The 22060-nt window shown below is 45.7% G+C and overlaps 1 protein-coding gene across 1 annotated transcript in view; it reads left to right on the top strand.

Moving 5' to 3' along the window:
- Nucleotides 1-22060, top strand: part of LYAR (Ly1 antibody reactive) — a 110991-nt gene that overhangs the window by 46437 nt on the left and 42494 nt on the right. Inside the window, exons 4-7 of the mRNA XM_069631966.1 lie at nucleotides 2819-2926; nucleotides 7469-7552; nucleotides 10920-11334; nucleotides 21044-21133. Coding sequence (XP_069488067.1) covers nucleotides 2819-2926; nucleotides 7469-7552; nucleotides 10920-11334; nucleotides 21044-21133 — 697 coding nt within the window. The remainder of the gene's footprint in view (nucleotides 1-2818; nucleotides 2927-7468; nucleotides 7553-10919; nucleotides 11335-21043; nucleotides 21134-22060) is intronic.

Raw genomic sequence — 22060 nt, 5'->3', positions numbered from 1 at the left:
GCCATTTACACATCCCTGGCTGTCGCAAACTTCTCCCTCGGTTTGTGGGTCCATATGAGGTGGTCAAAGTCCTGAACCCAGTGGCTATGCGCCCCCTGGCGGATCCATCCGGTTTTTCACGTCTCCCTGCTTAAACCGTGCCCTGGTCCTACCCGATTGGCTGCCCCTCCTGCCCCGGTCTCTGTCCTGTCCCCCGATGTATTTGAGGTGCGGGCTATTCTGGGTTCCCGTATTCACAGGGGCGGATTACAGTATCTCGTGGACTGGAGGGGTTACGGCCCTGAGGACCGCTCCTGGGTTGCTTCCCGGGATGTTCACGCTCCTCGCCTGGTGGCCCGGTTTCACCGGGAGCATCCTTCCAGCCCACGCGGTCGTGGGCCTTTGAGGGGGGGCTCTGTCACGCCCTCTCACGCTACCCATCACTCACTTCCCCCTTCACACCTGTCTCCCTCATCAGGTGCTTCTCACCGTCGTATTTCCCATTCACACCAGCGGGGGAAACACGGCAGGCGGAATACCATGTTGGGCGGACCTGCCTCTTTTCGCCTTTTTTCGCGTTGGCGGTTGCCATGGCGCCTCCTGCACAGTCGACGACTCCAGGATACCAGGACATACCGACAGCCCCAATCGCTGGCCGCGTTGCGCTCCACGCAACGTGCGCGAGCAGTCATGTGATACGTCACGTGATACCGCTCGCCTCTTCAAAAGAAGCCGGTAAACAAGACTCTTTGCTTCACAGCTACTTCTACGGAGGACTGCCAGGCGTTACCTTTTGCTTCTTGTTTTCTCTCCTTGCTTCGACCTCGGAACGCTTTTTGGAACTGCTCTTGGATTACCCTTGGACTCTGGCGCGCTCTCGGATTACCTGGACATCTGACACCTATTTTGTACTCTGGACTTGCTATTGGATTGCCCCCTCTGTTTTTGCAACCCTCGGATTGCTTCACGTTTTGCCACGGATCCAGTCTTGTTCCACCAGGTGCTTTCAGGAGTGTCAACTACACCATTCCAGCCTGCTGTGGGTTCCCCTGCATAGGTTCCTTACCTACACTTCACCCCTTTTAGGTAAGTTGGTGTCACTGCATCTTGTTTACTCCTTCTGTCCATTGCCAATTGCCTTTTTGAGTGTTTCCTTGATTATAACCCTTTGCCTTACAGTACTCGGGGGTCCTTCCGGCGTTCCCGATACCAGGCTGACGACGACACTCCCACCTGTGGCCTCAAAGATTGCTTGAGCAGTAATTTACTCTCTGCTCGAGCGGTACTTGGGGACGGAGGCATTACATAACTGCACGACCATCAAGTCGGACCCATCAAGTTAGAACACAAACAGATTAGTCATTAAAGCACATGCATCTTTGGTTATTACATTACAGACAGTTTATTGGCAAACATGGTGCTGCGAGAGACCTTATGTGAAGAGGATGGTTTTCATAGCTTTCCGGAAGGCAATGAGGGAGGGCTCACCTCGGATTGTGGGAGGTAGGACAATCCAGTGTGATGGTGCGAGATAAGGGAAGCTGGACGGTATAACTGACCGGGTCTACTACCTTTGTATTGCTGTAAAGTAATCTAAAAGTAGGAGGTTGTTTTGATGGACATTCTGACAGACCCTTTAGTATTCATTTTGAGGCATGTAAACCCCTCATAGAGATATGGTACTGAAAATAAGTCTCTAACCACAACCATGCCACCTTTGTGTCGGCTTCCTTCTTCAACACCCTTACAGAGGCCACTCTATTATAGTGAACCGGGAGGACGACCGTCTGGTGTAGCCACATTCGCTTAAGTTAGGTGGTAAAACAGTAGGGCTTAGACTGCAGGAATTCTGGGGGTGGTGTAATGGTACAAAGACAAACACACAGCACTCTAATGAATCCAATTAAACAGTTAGTATAAAAATGGACTATTAGGCCTGAAAACAGTATAGGCAATGAAAACGACTTTACTGCTGTACACATATACATTCACAATTGGTGTTCTAATCAGAGAACATCAACACTTATTTTTAAGACAGTTGGAAATGGTCCAGTTTTGAAACCTAGAAAATGGTGTGCAGTATAATTGGTAAGTAACTCAGAATGTAAATTCAATAAGTATGGTAAAAGTAATGGAAACACCATTACCATGCTTTTACAAAATAACATTAAAAAGTCGTTCCCTTCTAAGGCGAGTGGGACTAGGGCCTTCAATAATCAAGTCACAAGAAGATACATTTGTAGGGCGAGAGAAATAAACCAGTAGTGGCAAAATCAACAGGCGAGTAGAATGTTCCAGTGATAAAAGGTAGGCTCAGGGCAATCTTGCCCGTACAACCCTATGGCTCCGGGTTGGCTTCTTGCTTTCCACATTCACCAAAGATCTCTAAATCCTAATGTTCGTTTGTTTCCCCTTTTCCATAAAGTAAGACATTTTTGTACAAATGCTTGCTCTTTGGTCACTGATTGTTGGATGCATGACTTTCTGAGAAGCACAATTTTGATCTAGTGATTATCGAATTATGCTTTGTTCAGGACGACCAGGAGATATGAGGGAATTGAAAGAGCGATTCTCACAACCGCTGTTTGCGTTTACTGTGCGTTTTACATTGCGTGGACATTGGCACTAGAAAAGTATACCGAACCACTGGTCCAGAAATATGTGTACATTAATTTAGTTTCTGTACCCCTCTTTTCTATGTACAATTTTGGCTAAAGTTTTTTCTTTTGTTTTTATGGATGTCTATTTTCTGTAACCATTAAATGGTTGTTTTTAAAAGGTGTACATCAAATGCCATTTTCTCAGTCACTGAAGTGAAATATTTGTATTTATCTTGTAGAAGATCCATGAAGTCATGAAAAAGCCCAGCATTAGTCCAAAGCTAAGAGACATCTTAAATCAAATCAGTACATATGATAACATCCCTAGAAAGAGAGCAAAATTTCAGGTAAGTCATGACACCAAATTTCTCCAAGCTTGATTTATTTGAATTGAAGTAAACTAAATAAGATGAGTTAGGGCAATGTTTAGACTGTACAGTGTTGGTGACTTTTTTTTTCCTAAATCCTACTGGTAGTAAGACTCTAGTAAACTATCCCAGTGGTTTCTAGATCACCAACTCTTGGTATCGGGCAGTACTAGCTCAGGACCTTGGTAGAGTGGCAGAGCAGTCAGGCTTATCTAGATGTGAGCCGTAGGCAAGTACACTGAATCGTAGCTAGACAGGCACATCAAAGAAGCACTTACTTATATTTTTTTTATTAAAATTATGTATTTATTACATTTACACCAGAATCACTTTACATACTTTAGATGTTTACGTTGTAACACTTAGGAATACTTGATAAAACACTGTTGGGGAGAATTCTCGTTTGTCCTAATTCTCTTCTACCTTAGAGACCCCCAGCTCTTTTGCTGGACTTTAGGACTTTTTCATTTTAACCCTGGAATGAGTGAGCTCTTTTTCTCACTTGTGCATGTATTTTAATCTGATTTGGATTGTTTCCTGGGACAAACTCTATAGGAATCTACTTTCTGTATGTTTTTCGATTCCAGTTTTTTGGAGTTCGAGTGTGCATTGTTTATACGGTGTTCAAGGTGTTAGCTTTGTGTGCTATGATAGCGGATTTGTTTGTTTGCTTCCAAAAAAGATTTGCCCTATTCGGGGGGAAGAGGGATTTTTTGTGCATGTGTTCCAGAGATCTTTTGTTGCGTCATAGCGCTACAAGTTCCTCATTGAACCAGAAGTTGGAGCGTTGAGCCGACTGCAGTGTTTTGGTTATGAGCAGGCTAAGGCGTCTATGGTGTTTTTGAGACTGTTGTGATAAATGCCAGCAAGGCAAAGTAAGTGGGGTGGGGGGTCTGGGCTGCGAGGACCTCCAACAAAACAGGGATGAGGTTTTCTACTGTAAGATTGCAGGTGTTTCTTATTTCAATGGGACTGGTTGTGGTTGTAGTGGGGAAAGTGTTTTTCTTGTGTAAGTTTGAAACCGATTAATTGATCGTCGGACCAGGTAGTTGCTGTGATGGAATCAATTAATAGGCAGACATTTTATGTCAGTACCCAGTCTAACAGTCTATCCTTTCCATTTGCGGGTGAGGTCACTAGTTGAGTGAAATTCATATCCGTAAGGGATGCATGGAGGGCGCTGGCTTTGTGGTCTTGTGCGTCATTAAAGCCTAGGTTGATATCGCCTAGAATAATACATTTAGTGTTGGGCTTAAGGTAGGGTGTAATGAGAAGTGGGATGTCGGATTCCGGGTGGTTGATGTAGATGATAAGTATGTTAGTTGTAGTTTTGGGGTCCATTTATAAGTTTAATGAGGAGCAGTTTGCAGCTTTCCATAGTGCCCCTTTTTTTTTCTTTTTAATAGTCCAACTAAGGGCTTCATAAACCATATCTGAGGCAGTATTAAAAACTCCACTCTTAGTATAAGGCTGTACCACCTGAGAATGTTGGTAGCAAGGACAGAGCACTAGGCTTTTCTTAGGAGGGAGTGGGCTGTGGGCTATAGGTCAGTACAAAGAAATTGTAGCATACATATGGTTCAACAAAACACTGATCTACTCAGTATTGTAAAAATAATTGTTTATTTTAAATGAAGTATGCCAAGATAAATCTTGGGAAGTAAGTACTAGTCACATACTTTATAAACACATGTATAGAAACCAACACAATACCTATGCTATACAAACCAAGGTATAACCTTATTTAGAGGAGCATTAAGCAAGTCCAGGTGAGTCAAACCTAAGGTTATACATTCAGGGTAGCATTATGCTATTGTTGGCGGGGAATAAGACTGGTTAGTTACTTTTAGATTGTAATAAGTAGTTCAGGGGTAGTAGACCCTATTGGTCAGCTAATACAGTGCTATTCAATTACAGAATCGCTTAAACCAACCCTGTTACACGTCTATATTGCAAAATGTGTTTTTCCTCTTTCCTGAATGGATAGTTACACCACCAGTATTACAACGCAGTTCAGAGCTAGTAAAGTAGCTCCTACTTTCAATGATCAGTATGATAATTTTGTAATCTACTATTACAGTTGCTTTTCAGATCGGTGGAACACAGCTTGAGGTAAGCATTAACCCTCCAACTTATTTTAGGATGCCACACAGCTATTCAAGGTAAGTAAAACACATGTACATTTTAAAGGAGCTTACCAGCAACGTAATGGTAAGTATAACCTGGCAGACTTTTTCTAGAAAGGGTAACCGCAAGACGGGGGAAGCAAGACCCAATTGGGGCACTCATACATTTTATATCCTAACAGGAATAGTAAAGTGAAGCCAACAGCATTACTTCTGGGGGGAAGAGGCACAAACAAGCCATAGGTGAGTACATTAACCTTGTATATACTTTTCAGAATGGCACAACACACATTCAAGGTAAGAACTTTTAGAACTGTTGACTCTCAGAGTTAGTTACCAAGTAACTCTTTCACAAGTAAGTATTTTTTTTAAACACTTATTCTATTCAAGACTGCGCCCTTTACTTATCCAGTCCTTCCCTAGTCTATTGCACGAGTTCACTCCGAGGCAGACTAGGAACCCTAATGGTCTAAGAACCAGCTGTAGGCAGGGTCTGAAGGGATTCAGTTGCAGAAACAGTCGAGTTCCTGTGGAAGACTTCAAACAAGTAAGTAGTTCACTTAAAAGTTAGTTGGGGTCCAAGGACTTGAGAGAAAACACCCTAGAAGGATTCCAACTGTGGGCCTGGGTGAACTGGATGGGAGGACTCCTAATCACAAACGCCCCAAAAAGCTGCATAAATCACAAAGGCAGCCCCGAAAGGAGAGTTACAGCAAGAAGACTTCAGGATCTGCAGCCAAAAACCTGCTTGGGTGTGTATATATAATTGTTATTATTATTATTATTTTTCTTTTTTTTTTTTCTCCTTGATCATGACGGGACACTGGAAGGGCTTCTGCAGCAGGGATCAACCGAGGAAGGCTCTAGGCAAGAGGGTCATCAGGGGCCAGAAGAAGACTGAATACCACCAATTGGATTTGCGTCGCTAATCTGGTCCAGCACTCTGGTGAGGGGACTTCAAGGCCTGGATTCACACCTATGGAGGTCCTGCAGGATGCCACTAAAGTTTCAGCTCGATTCGGACGCCCATGCACCGCACAATGGCTTGAGGTCCTAGGGTATTGGGATATTGTAGCCCTGCAAGGTCGAACCACGAAGTGGGAAAGCTCAAAATGCAGGTCTCTTGAGTCTAGTAGATCTCACAGGGTTGTTGTTCTTGGAGTCCCTAGGTTGCTTGGAAGGAAGATTAACAGCGGGCTCAGGTTACATAGCAGGAACTCCGTCCCTGGAAATCGTTTCAGCCCCGTTTTCTTTATCTTCCTCTTCAGAATCCGATCCAGAGCAGTCGACTACCTCTTCAGCTTCCATGATCAGACTTTTATGCAGGAACTCAGCCAATCAAAAGAGTTGCAACATTCAAACTTGTTAGGGTGGAGGGGGAGTTTGGTGAGCGGTGCGAGGGTGCGCAGTCCTTTCAGAACAGCCAGCCTCCCAGTTTGAACTGTATTCTCTCAGGTAGGCTGGAAGACCCAGGGCTGCAGAGTGTTGACTCCTTCCTCGATTCCTGCCTTCACAAACACTCTGGATCCTGCTTGGGTTTGACTGAGGTCTCCTGCCAAAGATAAAATGGACACACAGGATTTTCTTGCCCTGGATGTCAGGGGAAGGATCCAAGAAAGGACAAGGAATGCTAAAATGGCAAAAAAGTGGACCTGGCAAAAAAAAAGAGGACCAGGCTGTTTGGAAAAATGAATGGGTGCCTTTTAACAGGGCTGTGGAAACTGGCCACGGTAAAGGTGCACAGCATTGGTGAAAAGGTTCACTGCCACCAGTCATTAAAGGTAAACTTGTCCCTGGAACAGAATTGTTGGTGTCAGTGAGAAAGGGAGTACATTGTATCTCTCCAGCACTCTACATAAGGTGGGGTGTGCTGGTTTTGACCTAACAAAATGTTGAAGGGATAGAAATATCCTTTATACCCTTGGGAACTGTAGTTCTCTCATGGTTAGCTAGAGAAAGTAAAAGGGGAGCCCAAAGGGCAACCCTTTAACAATAAAAAGGTATATACCAAAGGTTTTCAAAAGGAATACAATTAAAAGGACACTATGGAGAGTCTTAAAATTGACACCCATAAAAAGTGTGTGTGTGTGTGGTGTGTGTGTGTGTATATATATATATATATATATATATATATATATATATATATATATAGGTGGGGGGGGGAATCCACCAGTGCAGCAAAGGTTCTGGGGTTCTCGCAAGTGAGGTAGATTTTGCACTTGTTAAAATTTTAACAATCACTGTGATACAGGTTGACATCCTTGTGCATCCTTTTTAGTAAAACCTCACCCTTTCTGTCTTTATCCCATTGTATATGTTTTCATTTGGTATTGTGTAGTTTACATATGTGATTTAGAACTGTTTTTGGCCTTAACCTTTTTTTTTACCTTTGCAGAATTGGATGAAAAACAGTTTGAAAATTCATGATCAGTTCACACAGGAGAAAGTGTGGGAGATCTTTTCGGAAGCTAATAGCAATGTAAGTAATTTCTCTATAATTTTCTTTTTGAGAGATTAGGTGAGTGTGGAAATAGGTGAGTGTGGAAAAAGGTATTAAGGTATTACGGAAAATTATCCCACTAATAAAGCAAAATGTTCTGTTGTTGAACCAGGTCAGGAAGATTTACAAGTTCTGTGACAATCTTACCTTACACTTGCCATTGTATGTGAGCAGGTTAAGACCATTGTCAAATAAAAAGCAATGGCAGGCCCATTGTCCCTGCCAGGAGCAGGCAAACAATGGTTGACGAATGTGAGCTTTTTGGATTTCACAGTTTTTGTTAAAGAAAGGAGAAGGGGTTGTGTCCATAGAAATCAGCAAACATACCACGGGTGAATAAACGGAGACGGTTGACGGAGGTAAAAAGTTGGATTTCTACCATGGGAACAAATAAATTTTGTGGTAGGAACTTCCGAATGATTAAGGAAACTGAGTATTGGAGGTATGAAGAAAAGGCAAATGAAAAGATTTGAGAGGTCAAGGATTCATGCAGAATAACCAGCTTTAAAAAGGGGGAGGAAGTCTGGGTAATCCTGCTTTGCAATGGGACGGTCAGCAGCAGAAATGGGCAAACTTTAATTTGGCGGTCCTTCAGCGTTTCAGCTCCTCACGTCTGACAGCAAATAGCAACACTGAGGTTCTCGGATACCACTTAAGACTTCCCTTGCTTCTGGGGTCCAGCACTCTGTTGAGGTGGCTCAGGCTTGCTCAGTCCTGCATCAGGGAAGTCCAGAGGATCTTCCTAGCGCTCGGGGTCTGACTTAAAAGCAACACACACAATCTGGTGTTCCTCTCCCTAGCTGTTCGGTTCCAGCAGAAACTGCAGTGTAAATGCAACCGGCTTCGAGAGGATGTCCAGACTGGCTTACTTGGAGTTGGTTGGTCCCACCAACTCGAAGGGAGAAGTCGTCCTTGCAGGGCTTCTCTAGTCGAGGCGAATTCGGAGCTTCAGCACAGCAGCAGGGCTTAACCGGGTAAAACAACGGTCCAGGAGTTGCAGCAGGCATCTCTTCCAAGTTCTTCTTCGGATTCCTTCGTCCAGTGGTCGACTCTGCCTTCCAAGCCAAAAAGCCTTGCCTTTTTACATTAAAACTACATGACAGATGAAAAGTCCTAAAGTCCAGCAAAAGAGCTGGGGGTCTCTAAGGTAGAAGGGAATTGGCACATTTCTGAGAATTCTCCCACACAGACTGACAGTTTCAAACATATCTGTCAATCCCGCGTCAACTCCCCTGGGTCACACAGATGGGTCAGCCCATGCGTGCTCTTGTGTGTGGCAGGGCTTGACAGACTGATTTAGAAAGACCGCTCCATGCGGTCAGAGTGTTCTTTCTAAATGTCTTTTTTTCCATTCGAAAAACAGAAAAAGGTCTTCTGATTTAGGACTGAAATGTTAGGAGGCAGAGAAGAACCCAAGAAGTAAGTGTAAGGAGGAGGTGGAAGTGAGAACAGTTGAGTGGCAGGAGGTGGGGGAAGAATAAGGGTGGGTAGGTGATGCAACGTGAATATCAAGGGACTGCAGAGAAGGTAGGTAATAGAGAAAAAGAGTTGGAGGCAACTATTCAGATGGCGGAGACTAAAGTAAACCTCAATGGTTTTTGCTTGTAAAATTTCCACAACCAACATGGCGGCCAATGGTTGCCACACCCATCCTCAGCTGGCGCTCGATGTGTTCTCCGCAGGGTTTCCACCTTTGATAGTGCAGACCTGAAGCTGCCTACATACGGACTGGGATCCTAACACTGTGTTTCAACTTTCAAGTAGCCTTCCTGTTCCTTGACACTCCTTGTTCCTTCCCCTGTTTCTCCTGTTTGTCTTCTGTGGTTTCCTTCATTCTGTTGCTTTTTGCTCTATTCCTTCCTTGTCTCCGGTTATCCTTCCTTGTTCATGGTCTTCTCGCCTTTGTGGATCATCTTTCATCCTAGGCCAGCTTCCTTCCAGGTCTTAATCACCTAGCCTGCTTCCGTCCTGGCCGCCTGCCTCCTGGTCCATCCTGCTTCCAACATACTGTCTCCTGCTACATCCAGATATCGTGAGGAAGGCTTTTCTTCCTGAAGCGGGTTTCCCTCCAGGCGGCTTCCCTGGAGGGCACTTGGCTACCGGTTCAGCTATGACAGGTGGAGAAGTGGCCTCCGGTGCAAGCAAATCCAGGAACAAGGGAAACCCCCAGTTAATGCCAATCTGACTCCTCAGTATGTCGTTGGCCAAAACCCTAGAAAAGTCAACTAGTTGCATTGGCAAGGAGGTTGACAATGGTGGGGGAGAACATAAGGTGAGAGGGGAGGAGCAGGTGAGCAGAGCAATGAAAATGGGCAAAGCAGAGAGAATGTATACCATGCTTTAAGGGGGAAGGTAGAGAGACCGAAAATAAGGCACGGCAGTTGAAGAGGAGCAGGTACAGAGTCAAAGGTCAAGCACATAACCAACTTGTTGAGATTTCCATGCTGGGAGAGTCTGGCTCGGTGTGCTACCAGTAGCAACTAGGTTGCACTTGGAATCCCAGGGCCCATTGCGATCATGGCAAAGATCAACCAGAGTAATGACTGCCCCACTTACAGACGTCTCATAGCACCAAGGATGGTGGTAACCACTTAACCTAAGGGGAGTGATGCCCAGACACGTATGCCGAAAGACAAGCAACCAACTCTCTGAGCCACAAAAGTACTGATTTGACATTTAATTCAAGACTGTGAGTAGGTTTTGACAGGCAGTTGGCAGAGCCTATGGGAGACATTGAAGTACTGACTTACTATGGCCCTCCAGAATGTTTCTGTTTGGGCTATCTTAACATTGTTAAGTATTAACACGCTGGTGTGGGTAAACTGCTGCAGCATATCTATGCCTATTTCTCTAGGAGGCAGGATTTGAAAAGTACAAGACAACTCGCCAAAGCAACTCCTCTACTCAGACCTCAAACCCTCAATTATTTAATTCATCCACCTTACTTCAGCACCTCGTATTGAGGGTGGTCTCTTTATATTTGCATAAAATGTACTGTTATAAAGGAGACTAAGCAGACTGGTTTCCTTTTCTTAATGAAATGTAAAAATCCAGGAGAAGAAAATGACTAATGGGTACAATTGAAGATGACCCCCCTAAGCACAGTAGATTGCACAGGAGTTGAACTGTTGTTCAATAAGCATGTGCAGAATTGGTAAATTGTCAGAACATTTTGGCCTTTTGGCCTTTTTCAAAGTTAATTTCCATGACTACAAATTAAGTTTGGTAAAGATGCATGCCAAACTTGCATTCATTTGAAATGCATAAAATGAGCTTTGTGTTATTTCTTAAAGACTTTCTAGAAGTTTAATAACCTGTTGTTTGTGTTGATGCTTTCAATCCAAAGGGTTCTGGAAATGTTCCTTCAGTTGTTAAAGAACCCACCGAAAGCGAGACTGCACCTGTTGAGCAACATGAAATGACTGTGGAAAATGCTGAGAAAAAGAAAAGCAAGAGAGAGCGCAAGGAAGAAAGACAGAAGTGCAAAAAGAAACAAAAGAAAGAATTAATGGTAGGAAACCAGCAAGATGATTCTCTAAGCAAAAAGGGCAAAAAGCACTGTGAGGCAATTGAAGAAGCTGTTGAGGATCCTCAAGAAGGTACAAAGAGCAATGAAGTTGAGAGGAAGAAAAAGAAGAAAAAACATGTTCAGGAAAGCAATGGAGACGTGGAAGACGCAGAGAATGACCAAAACATTGCAATAGTTGTTCATGAGAAGACCAAGGGAGAGCTAAAGAAACGAAAACACAGGCCTACTGAAGGTAACTTTCTACAGATATTTAACCATTGTCTTGTCAGTGAGTGTAATGTTTTTAAAAAGCTTGCTGTAATTTAAGAAATGTTCCAGTTGATTCATTCATATATTGTACAATATGTTTGAATTAATAATGCAAAATGCAGATTCTAATGTGTTGCAGGAAATAAGTCCAAGAAGTTTAATGAAATGCATCCAAAACATTTTAGTTTTGTGCTTTTTAAAATGAGTAATGATATATGATATGATATGATAGTTTATTTATATAGCGCCTATACACAATGTGTTTCAAAGCGCTTCAAGGCAAGGGAGGGAACAAGTGAAAATACAATTACATCCTTACAGGCCATGAACAGTAAGGATGTGAAATTAACTATCGTACTCGGCCTGATGACATTTCAGATAGTGCAAGAGCTAAGGCCTAGATAAGGAAGGGAGGGGGAGAGTGGGAAGGAAATGGAAACAGACAGGTGACTACCGTACTAGGCCTGACAACCTTTCTGGTAGAGCCGGAGAAAACTAAAGGTGAGGGAGAGGGGTGCAGAAAGGGAGGGGAGGAACAAAACAAGTGACTATCATACTAGGCCTGACGACATTTCAGATGGTGCTGGAGGGAAGGTGGGGAGGAAAAAAAACAGTAATGGGAGGGTGGAGGAAACAGACGAGGTTGCTATCATATTAGGTCCAGGGACAATTCTGATAGAGTAAGTGCACAGAAGAAAGAAAGGGGAGGAGATGGGAAAAGGGAGAAGGGAAAGGAAGAGAGAACAGAGTAAACAGTCAAAACGAATGGAGATGCAAGAGGGGAGAGCAAATACAATTGCAGAAACCAGTAGTAACGCATAATGTTGCAAGCCAGGATACAAGATGGAGATGGGAACAGCAGGATTCAGCGCCACCATGAGTACAAGATGCAAAGGACGTCCAGCATGAGAGTTGAGAAAGAGTGACTCACCGTGAATGAATGAAGTCCATAAAAGTAAAATCCAGCATTGGCTATAAGACGGTGATGGTGAAACCAGAATTTATCAGGACAGACTCCTGCAAAATTAGCTTTCCCCATACCATACATAACAGTATGGGGAGTTCTGCCAACTCAACCCAAATAGGTGAGGGCTCATACCCCCGACTTCAGTTTCAAAATGATCTCACTCACAATTGTGAGGAGATCACCCAACAAATGGGCACACACTCACACAGACCCCCAACCCCTTACCAGTGATGTAGTAGGCCCTACTTGTCTGTGGTTGACCATCTGGTTCATATAAATGTTGGGATGGGAGGGGGGGAAAGGGAAGTTCCAAACCTACATTCAACTGTTGTGTTCATTTGGACATCGGGAAAAATGCTTTTGTTTGCACCCATTTGTGCTCTGTAGTCATCCCAAAAGCTATGGAGCTGTATTGCAGAGGCCCAGGTGAGTTTCTGCTCCACAAGGTGCTCTTGCAAGTCTGGTCCGTCCTATATGACGGACCACATTCCTGCCAAAGAAAGGTGAAGCTCCACCCGCTTCACAACCACCACCCTTGGGGACACCTGCTATATTTCCCGAGGCTGCTTCCAAACCTATAGGTCACTCCAGATGTAACAGCCACGCAGTACGTATAATGCAACGCACACTGCACGTCATTGCCCATCAACACAGTGGAGAGAAGGGCTAAAGTACAAATCTCTGTCCATAAGGCTTTGTATATACAACAAGTATTGTCTTAAATCTGTGAACTAGGATAAGCCATAATGTATAATGGCATTGCAGTGCGTACCATCCTAATATATTGGAGATAGTGGCCACTCTTACTCTTAGTGGACAACTGCAGTAGATTACGCTCCTAGCTATAATCTTTCAATTTCAGCCACCCTTTGAATCTACACACTTGCCTTGACCTAGGATTGCACTCATAGGGCCTCACTACAAGTATGGTCGTCCAGAAATAGCGTTGCCGGCAGATCCATACTGGCACCTTTTTCCAGACCGGTGTAGTCTGAGTTGCGATGTCGGTAACACCGGCATCGCAAATGACCCCACCGCATCCGGCAACACTGTTGCTGTGATCTACGGAGAGACGCAGCAGCCCTGCCTGAGATACCGGCAGGGCGTCATTAAATGCACATTCCGAGGTGCATGGACATGCCAGTAACAACGTGAAAACTATTCCGGAAACACCGGCATCGCGGACCAGGCGTTAAGTAGATTCTGGTGTGTAGAAACATGCTACAGGTGCAGAAAATCAGCACAGGTGGTCCCAATGGACTGTGCCACAGCACAAAAGAACCACTCCCACACCTCTTCCAACACCACAATGCTAGCAGTAGTTGTAGATGTACTGAAGCTGGAGACCATGCCTGCAGGGCTATTACTTGAAGAGGCAGAAAGGCGGAGGTTGCAGCAGAGGCGCTTGAGGAGAAGGAGGGTTATCATGGCCCAGCAAATCCTCAATGTCTAGCACGTTGCAGCCCGCAGGCAGCCACCAATCCCTCGCTTAAGGGCCACGTCATTCAACCTGAGCCAAGGTCAGATCCACACTCGGTAGACAGGGACACCATCACCTCAATAGTGGACCTGATCCATGACGACTGGTCAGCCTCATCAATATTCGCACAGCTCCTTCCACCCCGTCCCCTTGCTGAAGGTAGTGTCTGTGCTACACTTTATAGCCACGGGCACATAGCAGCACGCTGTTGGTGAGCTGCATGGGATCTCGGAACCCTGTTTTTCCAGTGTGCTATTCCAGGTGATTGATGCACTCCTGTGTCACGCTCGAGACCACATAAGCCTACCCAGGATGGCTGACCAGGTAAATGGCCCGAAAATAGCCTTCTATGCCCGTGCAGGCATGTCTAACGTCATCAGTGATTTGGACTGCACACATGTTAAGCTGGTGACCAGGCATGCTGTGGAGGTAGTGTACTGCAACAGGAAACTTTCATTTACTCAATGTGCAGATGGTGTGAATGCAATACTTGTAATACTTGCTCTTGTGTGTTTAAAAATCCAGCCCTGCACAAATAAACATACCATCATAAACACTTCCTTATTAGTTAATGGGATGTAAAGTATCACAAATCTATTTGACAAGAAAGGCATTAAAAACGCTTATCATAGCTCAATTCAAATGCTACAGTGACAGCTGAAATCCTGCTCATGACATCACATTTGAACTGTAATAATTGATTTCAAAGCAGGAATGATGTTACAACAATCCTGTAATTTAGCAATAATATCCGATCCGCTGGGCTGGATTGGGTGGTAACGGGCTGGGGCGGAGTTAAAGGCCTGAGCGCCGCAGCAGTAAATGGGGCGGGGGATTAAAACTAGAAGGAGGTGTTGGAAGCAGCCATCCAGTTGCTCAGAACGCGGGCTTCAATTGGTCGATTCAACCCGTGATCCAAGCAACCTGACTGGTTGCTCCCCGCCCCGGTTGCTAAATTTCTTATTTACAGGCTTTTATATTGTTTTTCCAGGCAGACCTGTATTATATGACCAAGTTACTGCATATAGCATTTTTCATAGTCATAACAAAGACTCTGACTAGTGTTTGAAAGAACCGATAGACACGTGTGAAAATCGTTTGCCCTATGTGACAGTCGCATGCGGGAAGCTGAGTGAGGGGAGACCCTTTGGACTAGGTGCTGTTGGGTATATTCTCCAGCATGGGGTCTGGCATGGATTTACATGCTCATGAATATTCCCTGTCGTCCGGTGTAGAAACAGTTTCACTTTCACTTACAAACCGTCTTCCTCCTGTAAACCAATCGCTGAACTCTGGGTCATACTGCCCCAGCCAATGATAGCTCTCCAGCCTCTGCTCTGGCAGCCATTTTCAATTTTTTTTACCGCACGTTCAAGTGTTGGGAGTCCTTGTGTTTTGCTCTGAGCTTTTCTAAGTTTTCACGCTTTTTTCGCCAAAAAACACATTTTTGTCAAATGGAGACCGTGTGCTCTTTCGTTCCTTTTGACCAGCAAGCGAATGTTTGTTTGTTGGCGTCTCATCACCCCTCAAGTGCAAGAATCGTCAAGAGTTCATCGATTTCCAGAAGGCCATCGGGCCTACACCGCACACCGTTCCATGTCAGAGAAGGACCGAGGTTCTCTTCAAGCTCCGCTCCAGCTGCGGATTGAGGAATGGGTTTGTGGAGAACAAACCCTCCCAGTGCCTCTGTTTTCATCTGGATCACAAGTAAGCAGATTGTGAGATTTGCCTGGGATTCACCAAACGCATCATCACGCATCGGCACAGCAGATTGGTGGCGTGGCTCAACGCTAAGGACCCACCCCTGGTGGCAAACGGGGGGGGGAGGGTGAGCTAGCTTGAAGTCCTTTTTGAGGGTGCTCCATCCATGGAGGCCCAAGACGAGGCTCATCTTCGTCTGTCCCCATTTCAAGCCATCGCTCCAGCTCCTCCTCGAAGAGGAAATCTGCTAACTCCGGGAAGCTGCGGGAAAATGACGGAGAAAGCCAAGGCGCAGAGTAAGGTGTCCGACCTACCCCTGAATGCCCAGGTGGTCCAGGAGAAGTAGTCTTCAGCAATGGAGCTGGTGGCGGCCCCCCTCTCGAAGGCATAAGGGGATGGCCTGGTCCAAGGGACCCCTGCAATGCCCAGAGTGGCCCTTACATCCAGGCGGTAGGCTTTGGCCAAGCCGGTGGAGAAGACACCTGAATAAAGGATGCCAGCCCTGAGCCCGGCTCCAACACCTCAGGGCGGAAAGAGGCAGGGGCAGTGGAGGCCTCTACCGTGCTCCAGGGTGGTTCTGGAGGATGTGGGGAATGACAGCGACTACGGCGGAAATGCAGAGGACGACAAAATCGTCAAGGGGGGCGATGGCTATGATAGCGGCAGAGATGACTTAGCCTCCCCCCAACCCTCCCAAGGACGTGTCGCTGGACATCTGGTCAACTCCCCACATGCTTGTGTCGGAGATCCAGAGAAGGATGCTGCCGGCACCCCTGGCGCCGGCCCTGGTGGTACCTGGCCCCCTCCGGCGAAGAGGAAACTGTATCCCACGCCTCCTCCTCAACCGCCTCACCTACCACCCCCTCCCCCCCCCCCCACTCCCCATCTCCCCCACCCAGGATGCAGGAACAGACAAGGACAACAACGGCGTCTCCCTGCACCAGGAGCTTCTGCACCGACGAAGTTGGATTGTTCCATGCCATGGTCGCCCACACGTCTGAGCTATTCCAGCTGACGCCAGAAGGAGGGTTTCCTTTACCAGCGCCGAGAGGCGAAGAGGACGACCATTCTGGCAGTGCCTCTCCTGGGCAACATCTGGGATGAGGGCCTGGCGCTGATGAGGAATCCTGCCTCAGCCCCGGCGAAAAGACAGGCTGGAAAACAAATACTGGGTGCCGGAATCCGCACCCAAGTGACTGCGGCCGCAGCCCTCCCCGGACTCGGCGGTCTGTGCGGCTGCGAGGAAGAAGTTCTCAAACCCATCATCTTCGGCCTCCGTTCCCTCCGTGCAGCGAGGGGAAGAAGTTTGACGCCGTGGGTAGAAAGATGATCTACTCTGCTGCGACGATGGTCAATGCAGCAAATGCTCTTGTGATACTGACCAGGTATGACTGGGACCTGTGGTACACGATGGCCCTGCTGCGGAAATTTCTACCTGCCGACAAACTGGTCGAGGCGCTGGAAATTCTCCAGGAGGGAGCGGGTGGCATCGGACCATGCCAACACCGTGGCTCTGGACATCGCAGACACTGGGTTCCGTCAGATGGGGAATGCTGCGTTGGGGAGAATTCTCAGAAATGTGCCAATTCCCTTCTACTTTGAGATGCCCAGCTCTTTTGCTGCACTTCAGGACTTTTCATTTCTAACCTGGAGCGAGTGAGCCCTTTTTCTCACTCTATCATGTATTTTCTTTTTATTGTGATTTTTGACCCTGTTTCTTTTTAACTTTGGAGTCTGACACACTCCATTGGCATCATCTTTACATTGCGACACACAGCACCTTCAGTGCAGTGGCACAGTGAAGTCTCTTGGATTTCCCAAAGGTTTAATAGCTTCTCTAGGTGAAACTGTTTCCTAGAGCAGTGAAGTGAAATTGACTTTATTTACATTTTTGTAACTTGCTAGACCCAGCACACACTATCTTATCTTAGGGTGCTGGAGGGGTTACTTAGTATCCCCTTTGTCTATTCATGTAACATTCTTATGTTACCCTTTCTACAATTAATGACTGGTGGCAGTGGTTTACTTTTTACTACCATTGGGAGTTTTTACCATGGGCTGTATTCGGAGCCACAGTAAGGCACCCGTGGGTGCCCATTTGGTCAAAATGGCACTGGTCTTCTTTATTTGCTGTTTCTTGTTGGAAAGGTCCTTCTTGAGAATTACTCTGCGCGCCAAGCCAGGTTTGGTCAGTTTGTTCGTTTTGTCTTTGGCGGGATTCACAAGTGAAGCCTGCCTTTGGCTCTAGTATGTCCGTCAGGAAGTGAGGGAGATGCCTAAAGCTCCCTGTGTGTAATCCCCTTTGTTACAGGAATGCCCCCAAATGTGATTGGCCGGCTGGCTGTCCGGCCAGGACATTCGCCCTGCTGTGTGATTAACAGCTAGGTTGGAGTGAATGGGAGAAACCAGAATAAAAGGTGAGGCTTTTTGGCTTGGAAGGCAGAGTCGACCACTGGACGAAGGAATCGGAAAAAGACCTTGAAAGAGATGCCTGCTGCAACTCCTGGACCGTTGGTTTGCCCGGTGAAGCCCTTCTGCTGTGATGAAGCTCCAAATTCACCTCGACTAAGCCCTGCAAGGACGACTTCTCCCTTTGAGTTGGTGGGACTGATCAACTCCAAAGTAAGCCCGTCTGGACATCCTCTCGAAGCTGGCTGTACTGCTGCTGCTGCTGCTGCTGTTGCTGTTGGAACTGCAGTGCCAGGGAGAGGAACACCAGATGGTGTGCGTTGCTTTTAAGACAGACTTGAGCGCCAGAAAGATCCTCCGGACTCCCTTGCTGACCAAGCCTGAGCCACCTCAACAGAGTGCTGGACTCCAGATGCAAAGCAAGCCCAGAGTGGTATCCGAGAACTGCGGTGTTGCTATTTGCTGTCAGACGCGAGGAGCAGAAACTCTTGAAGTATGCCCATTGCTGCCGCTGACCTTCCCATTGCAGAGCAGGAGTCACTAGACATCCTCGTTCTTGTCCCCACGACTGAGGCTCAGGAACAACAGGATCTGCAGAGCTGTACAGGAACGGAAGCCAGCTGGAACCATTTCTTCTAACCAGAGGTACGATAAAGTCTAAGCGACCTTGCCTCTTGTTGGGTTGCTGTACTTGCTCTCAGTTGAGACCTGTCCTGGTTACCTTGCAGAGTTGCTATAGCTTTGCCCCTCACAAGCCTCCCAGCATGTGATCCTTCAAATGTTCTATTTTCTACAAACATTTCTAAAAACATTGTGGAAGACTTTTTACCTACCTGCAAAGAAGATCTTCAGCTCCCCAAGACATTATGCAATTAACATTGGGTGTCCTGGCTCCCTGAGAGACTCTTCTTGTCCAAGACTTCCATCTCCAGGTGGCTCTCAGGCTGCATCACACCCTGTCACCGGTTGGCAAACCGACTGCTGCCCGGCCGTCTGGGAGCCCATTCCACCACAGCAATCATTGCGACGACGGCCTTCCTGTCTGGTGTGCCCCTGCTGGAAATCTGCAGGGCTGCTACGTGGAGGTCCACACACACACACACCTTCACAAGATTCTACTGCGTCAACAGGGACTCCATAGAGGAGTCCAGGGTCGACCAAGCTGTGCTACGCAACCTGTTCGCTTGAAGGTGAGCCTATTCCGGAGTTGAGTATTTGCTTCTGTTGAACCTTGCTACCTCCTGTGGTTGTGTAATGTTGTAATGTTGTACTGCTATGTATTCTTTAGTCATGTACATGTGAATCCATGCTGGAGAAGGAACCAGTTAGTTCCCTGTAGCTAATGTTCTACAGCATGGGTCTGGCATGAATTCACATGCAAACCCTCCCTCCTGCCCCTCTGAAGCTCTTCTTGGTTATTCTGCCACTTTACGTGCTTCCAAATCTGAAGATGGCTGCCGGAAGGGCTTAGGGAGAGGGCAGTTGTTGGCAGGGGGCAGTATGACCAGAGCTCAGTGACTGGTGTATAGGTTTAAAGCTTTGTAAATGAAACCGTTTTTTTCTTTTACCTAGTATTCACAGCCTGACTGGGAATATTCATGAGCATGTGAATCCATGCCAGACCCATGATGGAGAACAATAGTTACAAGATGCCGGATTGTATCCCTTTGAGTTCTTTAACAGTGTCTCCATCGCAGTGTTCTCTTCTAGCATCTTGTCCCAGAGACTGAAAGTATCCTCCAGAACCTTTTGCTGTTCTGCTGCTTCGTAAGACTTTGAGCCCTCTCTGAACTGACTTTTAAATAGTTGGAGATTGGACTTTGAAAGCTTTAGTTTGCTAAGAAAACACCTCTTGAACCTTAAGCTCTGCTACTGTTTGACTAATCAACCTTTTTCCTTCCTAAGACTGTATTTTATGTGCTTTTAGTAACTAAATACAATTACTGTATATTTTTGCCTTCACCCCAGCGCGCGGTTGTACTGATAAAACGGTAGAACTGTCATTTTTTTTCTTTGAACTAATGTACTAACTGGTTTCAGTGTACTTACCTACAGCTAATATCTTTCTCCTATCATAAGCCTGACTGCTCTGCCAATCTACCAAGGTTCCTTGAGTAGTACAAGCTTATATTAGGATTTGGGGACCTGTATGCCATAGGGATAGTTTTATGAAGTCTTGCCTCAAGTGGACTTGGGGAAACTCCCTTAACAATGTTCACTATAATAGTGTGGCCTTTAAGAATGTGCCCACAGGGTTGTTTCTGAAAATGCATCTAAATGCACCCAGGACCATGAGCCAATGACCCAAATGGGGTTAAAGAGCCATAGAATTCCACCAAATATAGCATTGTTAATATAGGAGTTCTATCAAGTACTTGTGTATTAATCATTTTACCCTATATTAGAGCTTGTGGAGAATTGGACTTGTATAAGCATTTTGGATCCTTGTATCTTTGAACTGTTGTCTAGGGTTCCCCTTCGCTTTATCGGCAACAACCAGGTAGTAATCCTACCTCCCTCAAGCCTAGGAGTTGCAACCATCTGCTTTTCAATATATTTATACAGCACTGTCTCTTACTATGTGTTATGTTTAACCCAAAGTACTTTTTTGATCTGCGTATAATTTCATGAGTGTACATTTTTCAGTGTTTAGTAAGGGGTCTATTTGGGACTGACTATAACTATCCACCAGTATTACTGCTTCGCTCGAGGGAAAGCTGACTGCTCTACTGTAGCTACCAACGTAGGGAGTTTGATCTAACGTTTGTTTGGCACCTTGTCTGACAGGCACGCTCCTCACCAGAGGGCTGTGTTAAACTCGAACACTGCCCCTGCATCCTTGTTTTGGGTATGACAACTGGCCCCACGTCCGGTGCAAATAGAAATGGGTAATACCGACAACTTAATTGCACCAAATCTGTTAGCATACCTCTTTCCTCTAAAATTTCACTGATCGGTAGTACTACCTGTATTTCTTTACGCCTGGAAACTAATATTGATGTGGACCTTTGAAGAGAAGCACTTTACTTTGTCAAGTATCTTATCTGTGTGATGTGTCGGTAATGAGAAGAGTTGGTGAGTTACCCTTTTGTGAGCGATTGTGAGTAATCCATATTTTTCTTTAAAAAAACCTAGATGAGCCTGCTTTCAAACAGGTGAAAACGGATGCTGATCTCAGTATTGACGAAGGGGAAGATCAAGGAATGTCTCAGAACACGATGAAAGGTACAGTCGACCTTTTGATTTGGAGTATGTGCTTTGAAATTGCAGTTTTATTTTAATTGTCACAGGACCCCAATTAACCATTCTTCCTGTGCTTTCTAGATGTTTTCGCCTAGACTGAGCTTCTCTAATAAATCTGTACTTTGGGATGCTGCCCGTGGCCCTTGTAAATTGAGGTTTTTAACATGCTATTGGGCGTCCACCTCGTGGATCTGCAAGGGGCTTTCACGCGCACACGTTGTTGGGGAGCTTTATCATTTTTATGCTTAATCCCTTCGCCTAGTGAGACCCCCAGCACTTTTGCTGGACTTCTGGAACTTTTTATTGTTTTCCTGAATGAGGGGAGCCTCCCCCCAACCCCACCCCACCCCACTCGTCATTCGTTCTTTTCTTCTCTAATCATGGGAACCTTTGACGGGAGGGGATAGCTCTGAGGCAACGCTTGGGTCTTGGAAGCAAGACCATGTTGAGCAGACAGGGGTTCGAATCCTGGATCCGCACTTGGAATAAACAGAGCACGTTTAAAATAACCTGCACTTCCACAATTCAATGAAACTACTGCCTAGATACAAGCATGTTATGCGCTGCAAATAAAATATTAAAAAGAAACCCTATTCTGTATGTTCTATATTTATTTTTTTGTCTTTAAAGGCATCTGTTTCACTTTTGCAGCCCACAGCACCCTATTTGCAGTGTTGGGAGCCCTTTCGGCTCTCCTTTTTATAGTCTTTTTAATTCAAGAAATGCTGTTCTTGATAGGATACTTTATATCCTTCATAGCTTTTCATTTTGAGAGATCAACACACACCACCTTATGTGGAGTGCTGAGGGGATACCTAGTATCCCCCTTCTCTCTGCTCCTGTAACTTTCTAGTTACAGGAGCAGAGAGAAGTTGCAGTAAAAGCCCTATCGTTATAGTAAAAGCCCTA

This window comes from Ambystoma mexicanum, chromosome 6q (genome assembly GCF_040938575.1).
Source record: "Ambystoma mexicanum isolate Mex_15411 chromosome 6q, UKY_AmexF1_1, whole genome shotgun sequence".
NCBI lineage: Eukaryota > Metazoa > Chordata > Amphibia > Caudata > Ambystomatidae > Ambystoma > Ambystoma mexicanum.
The sequence above is the reverse complement of the archived record's forward strand: the minus strand, read 5'-3'. Positions and strand labels throughout refer to the sequence as shown.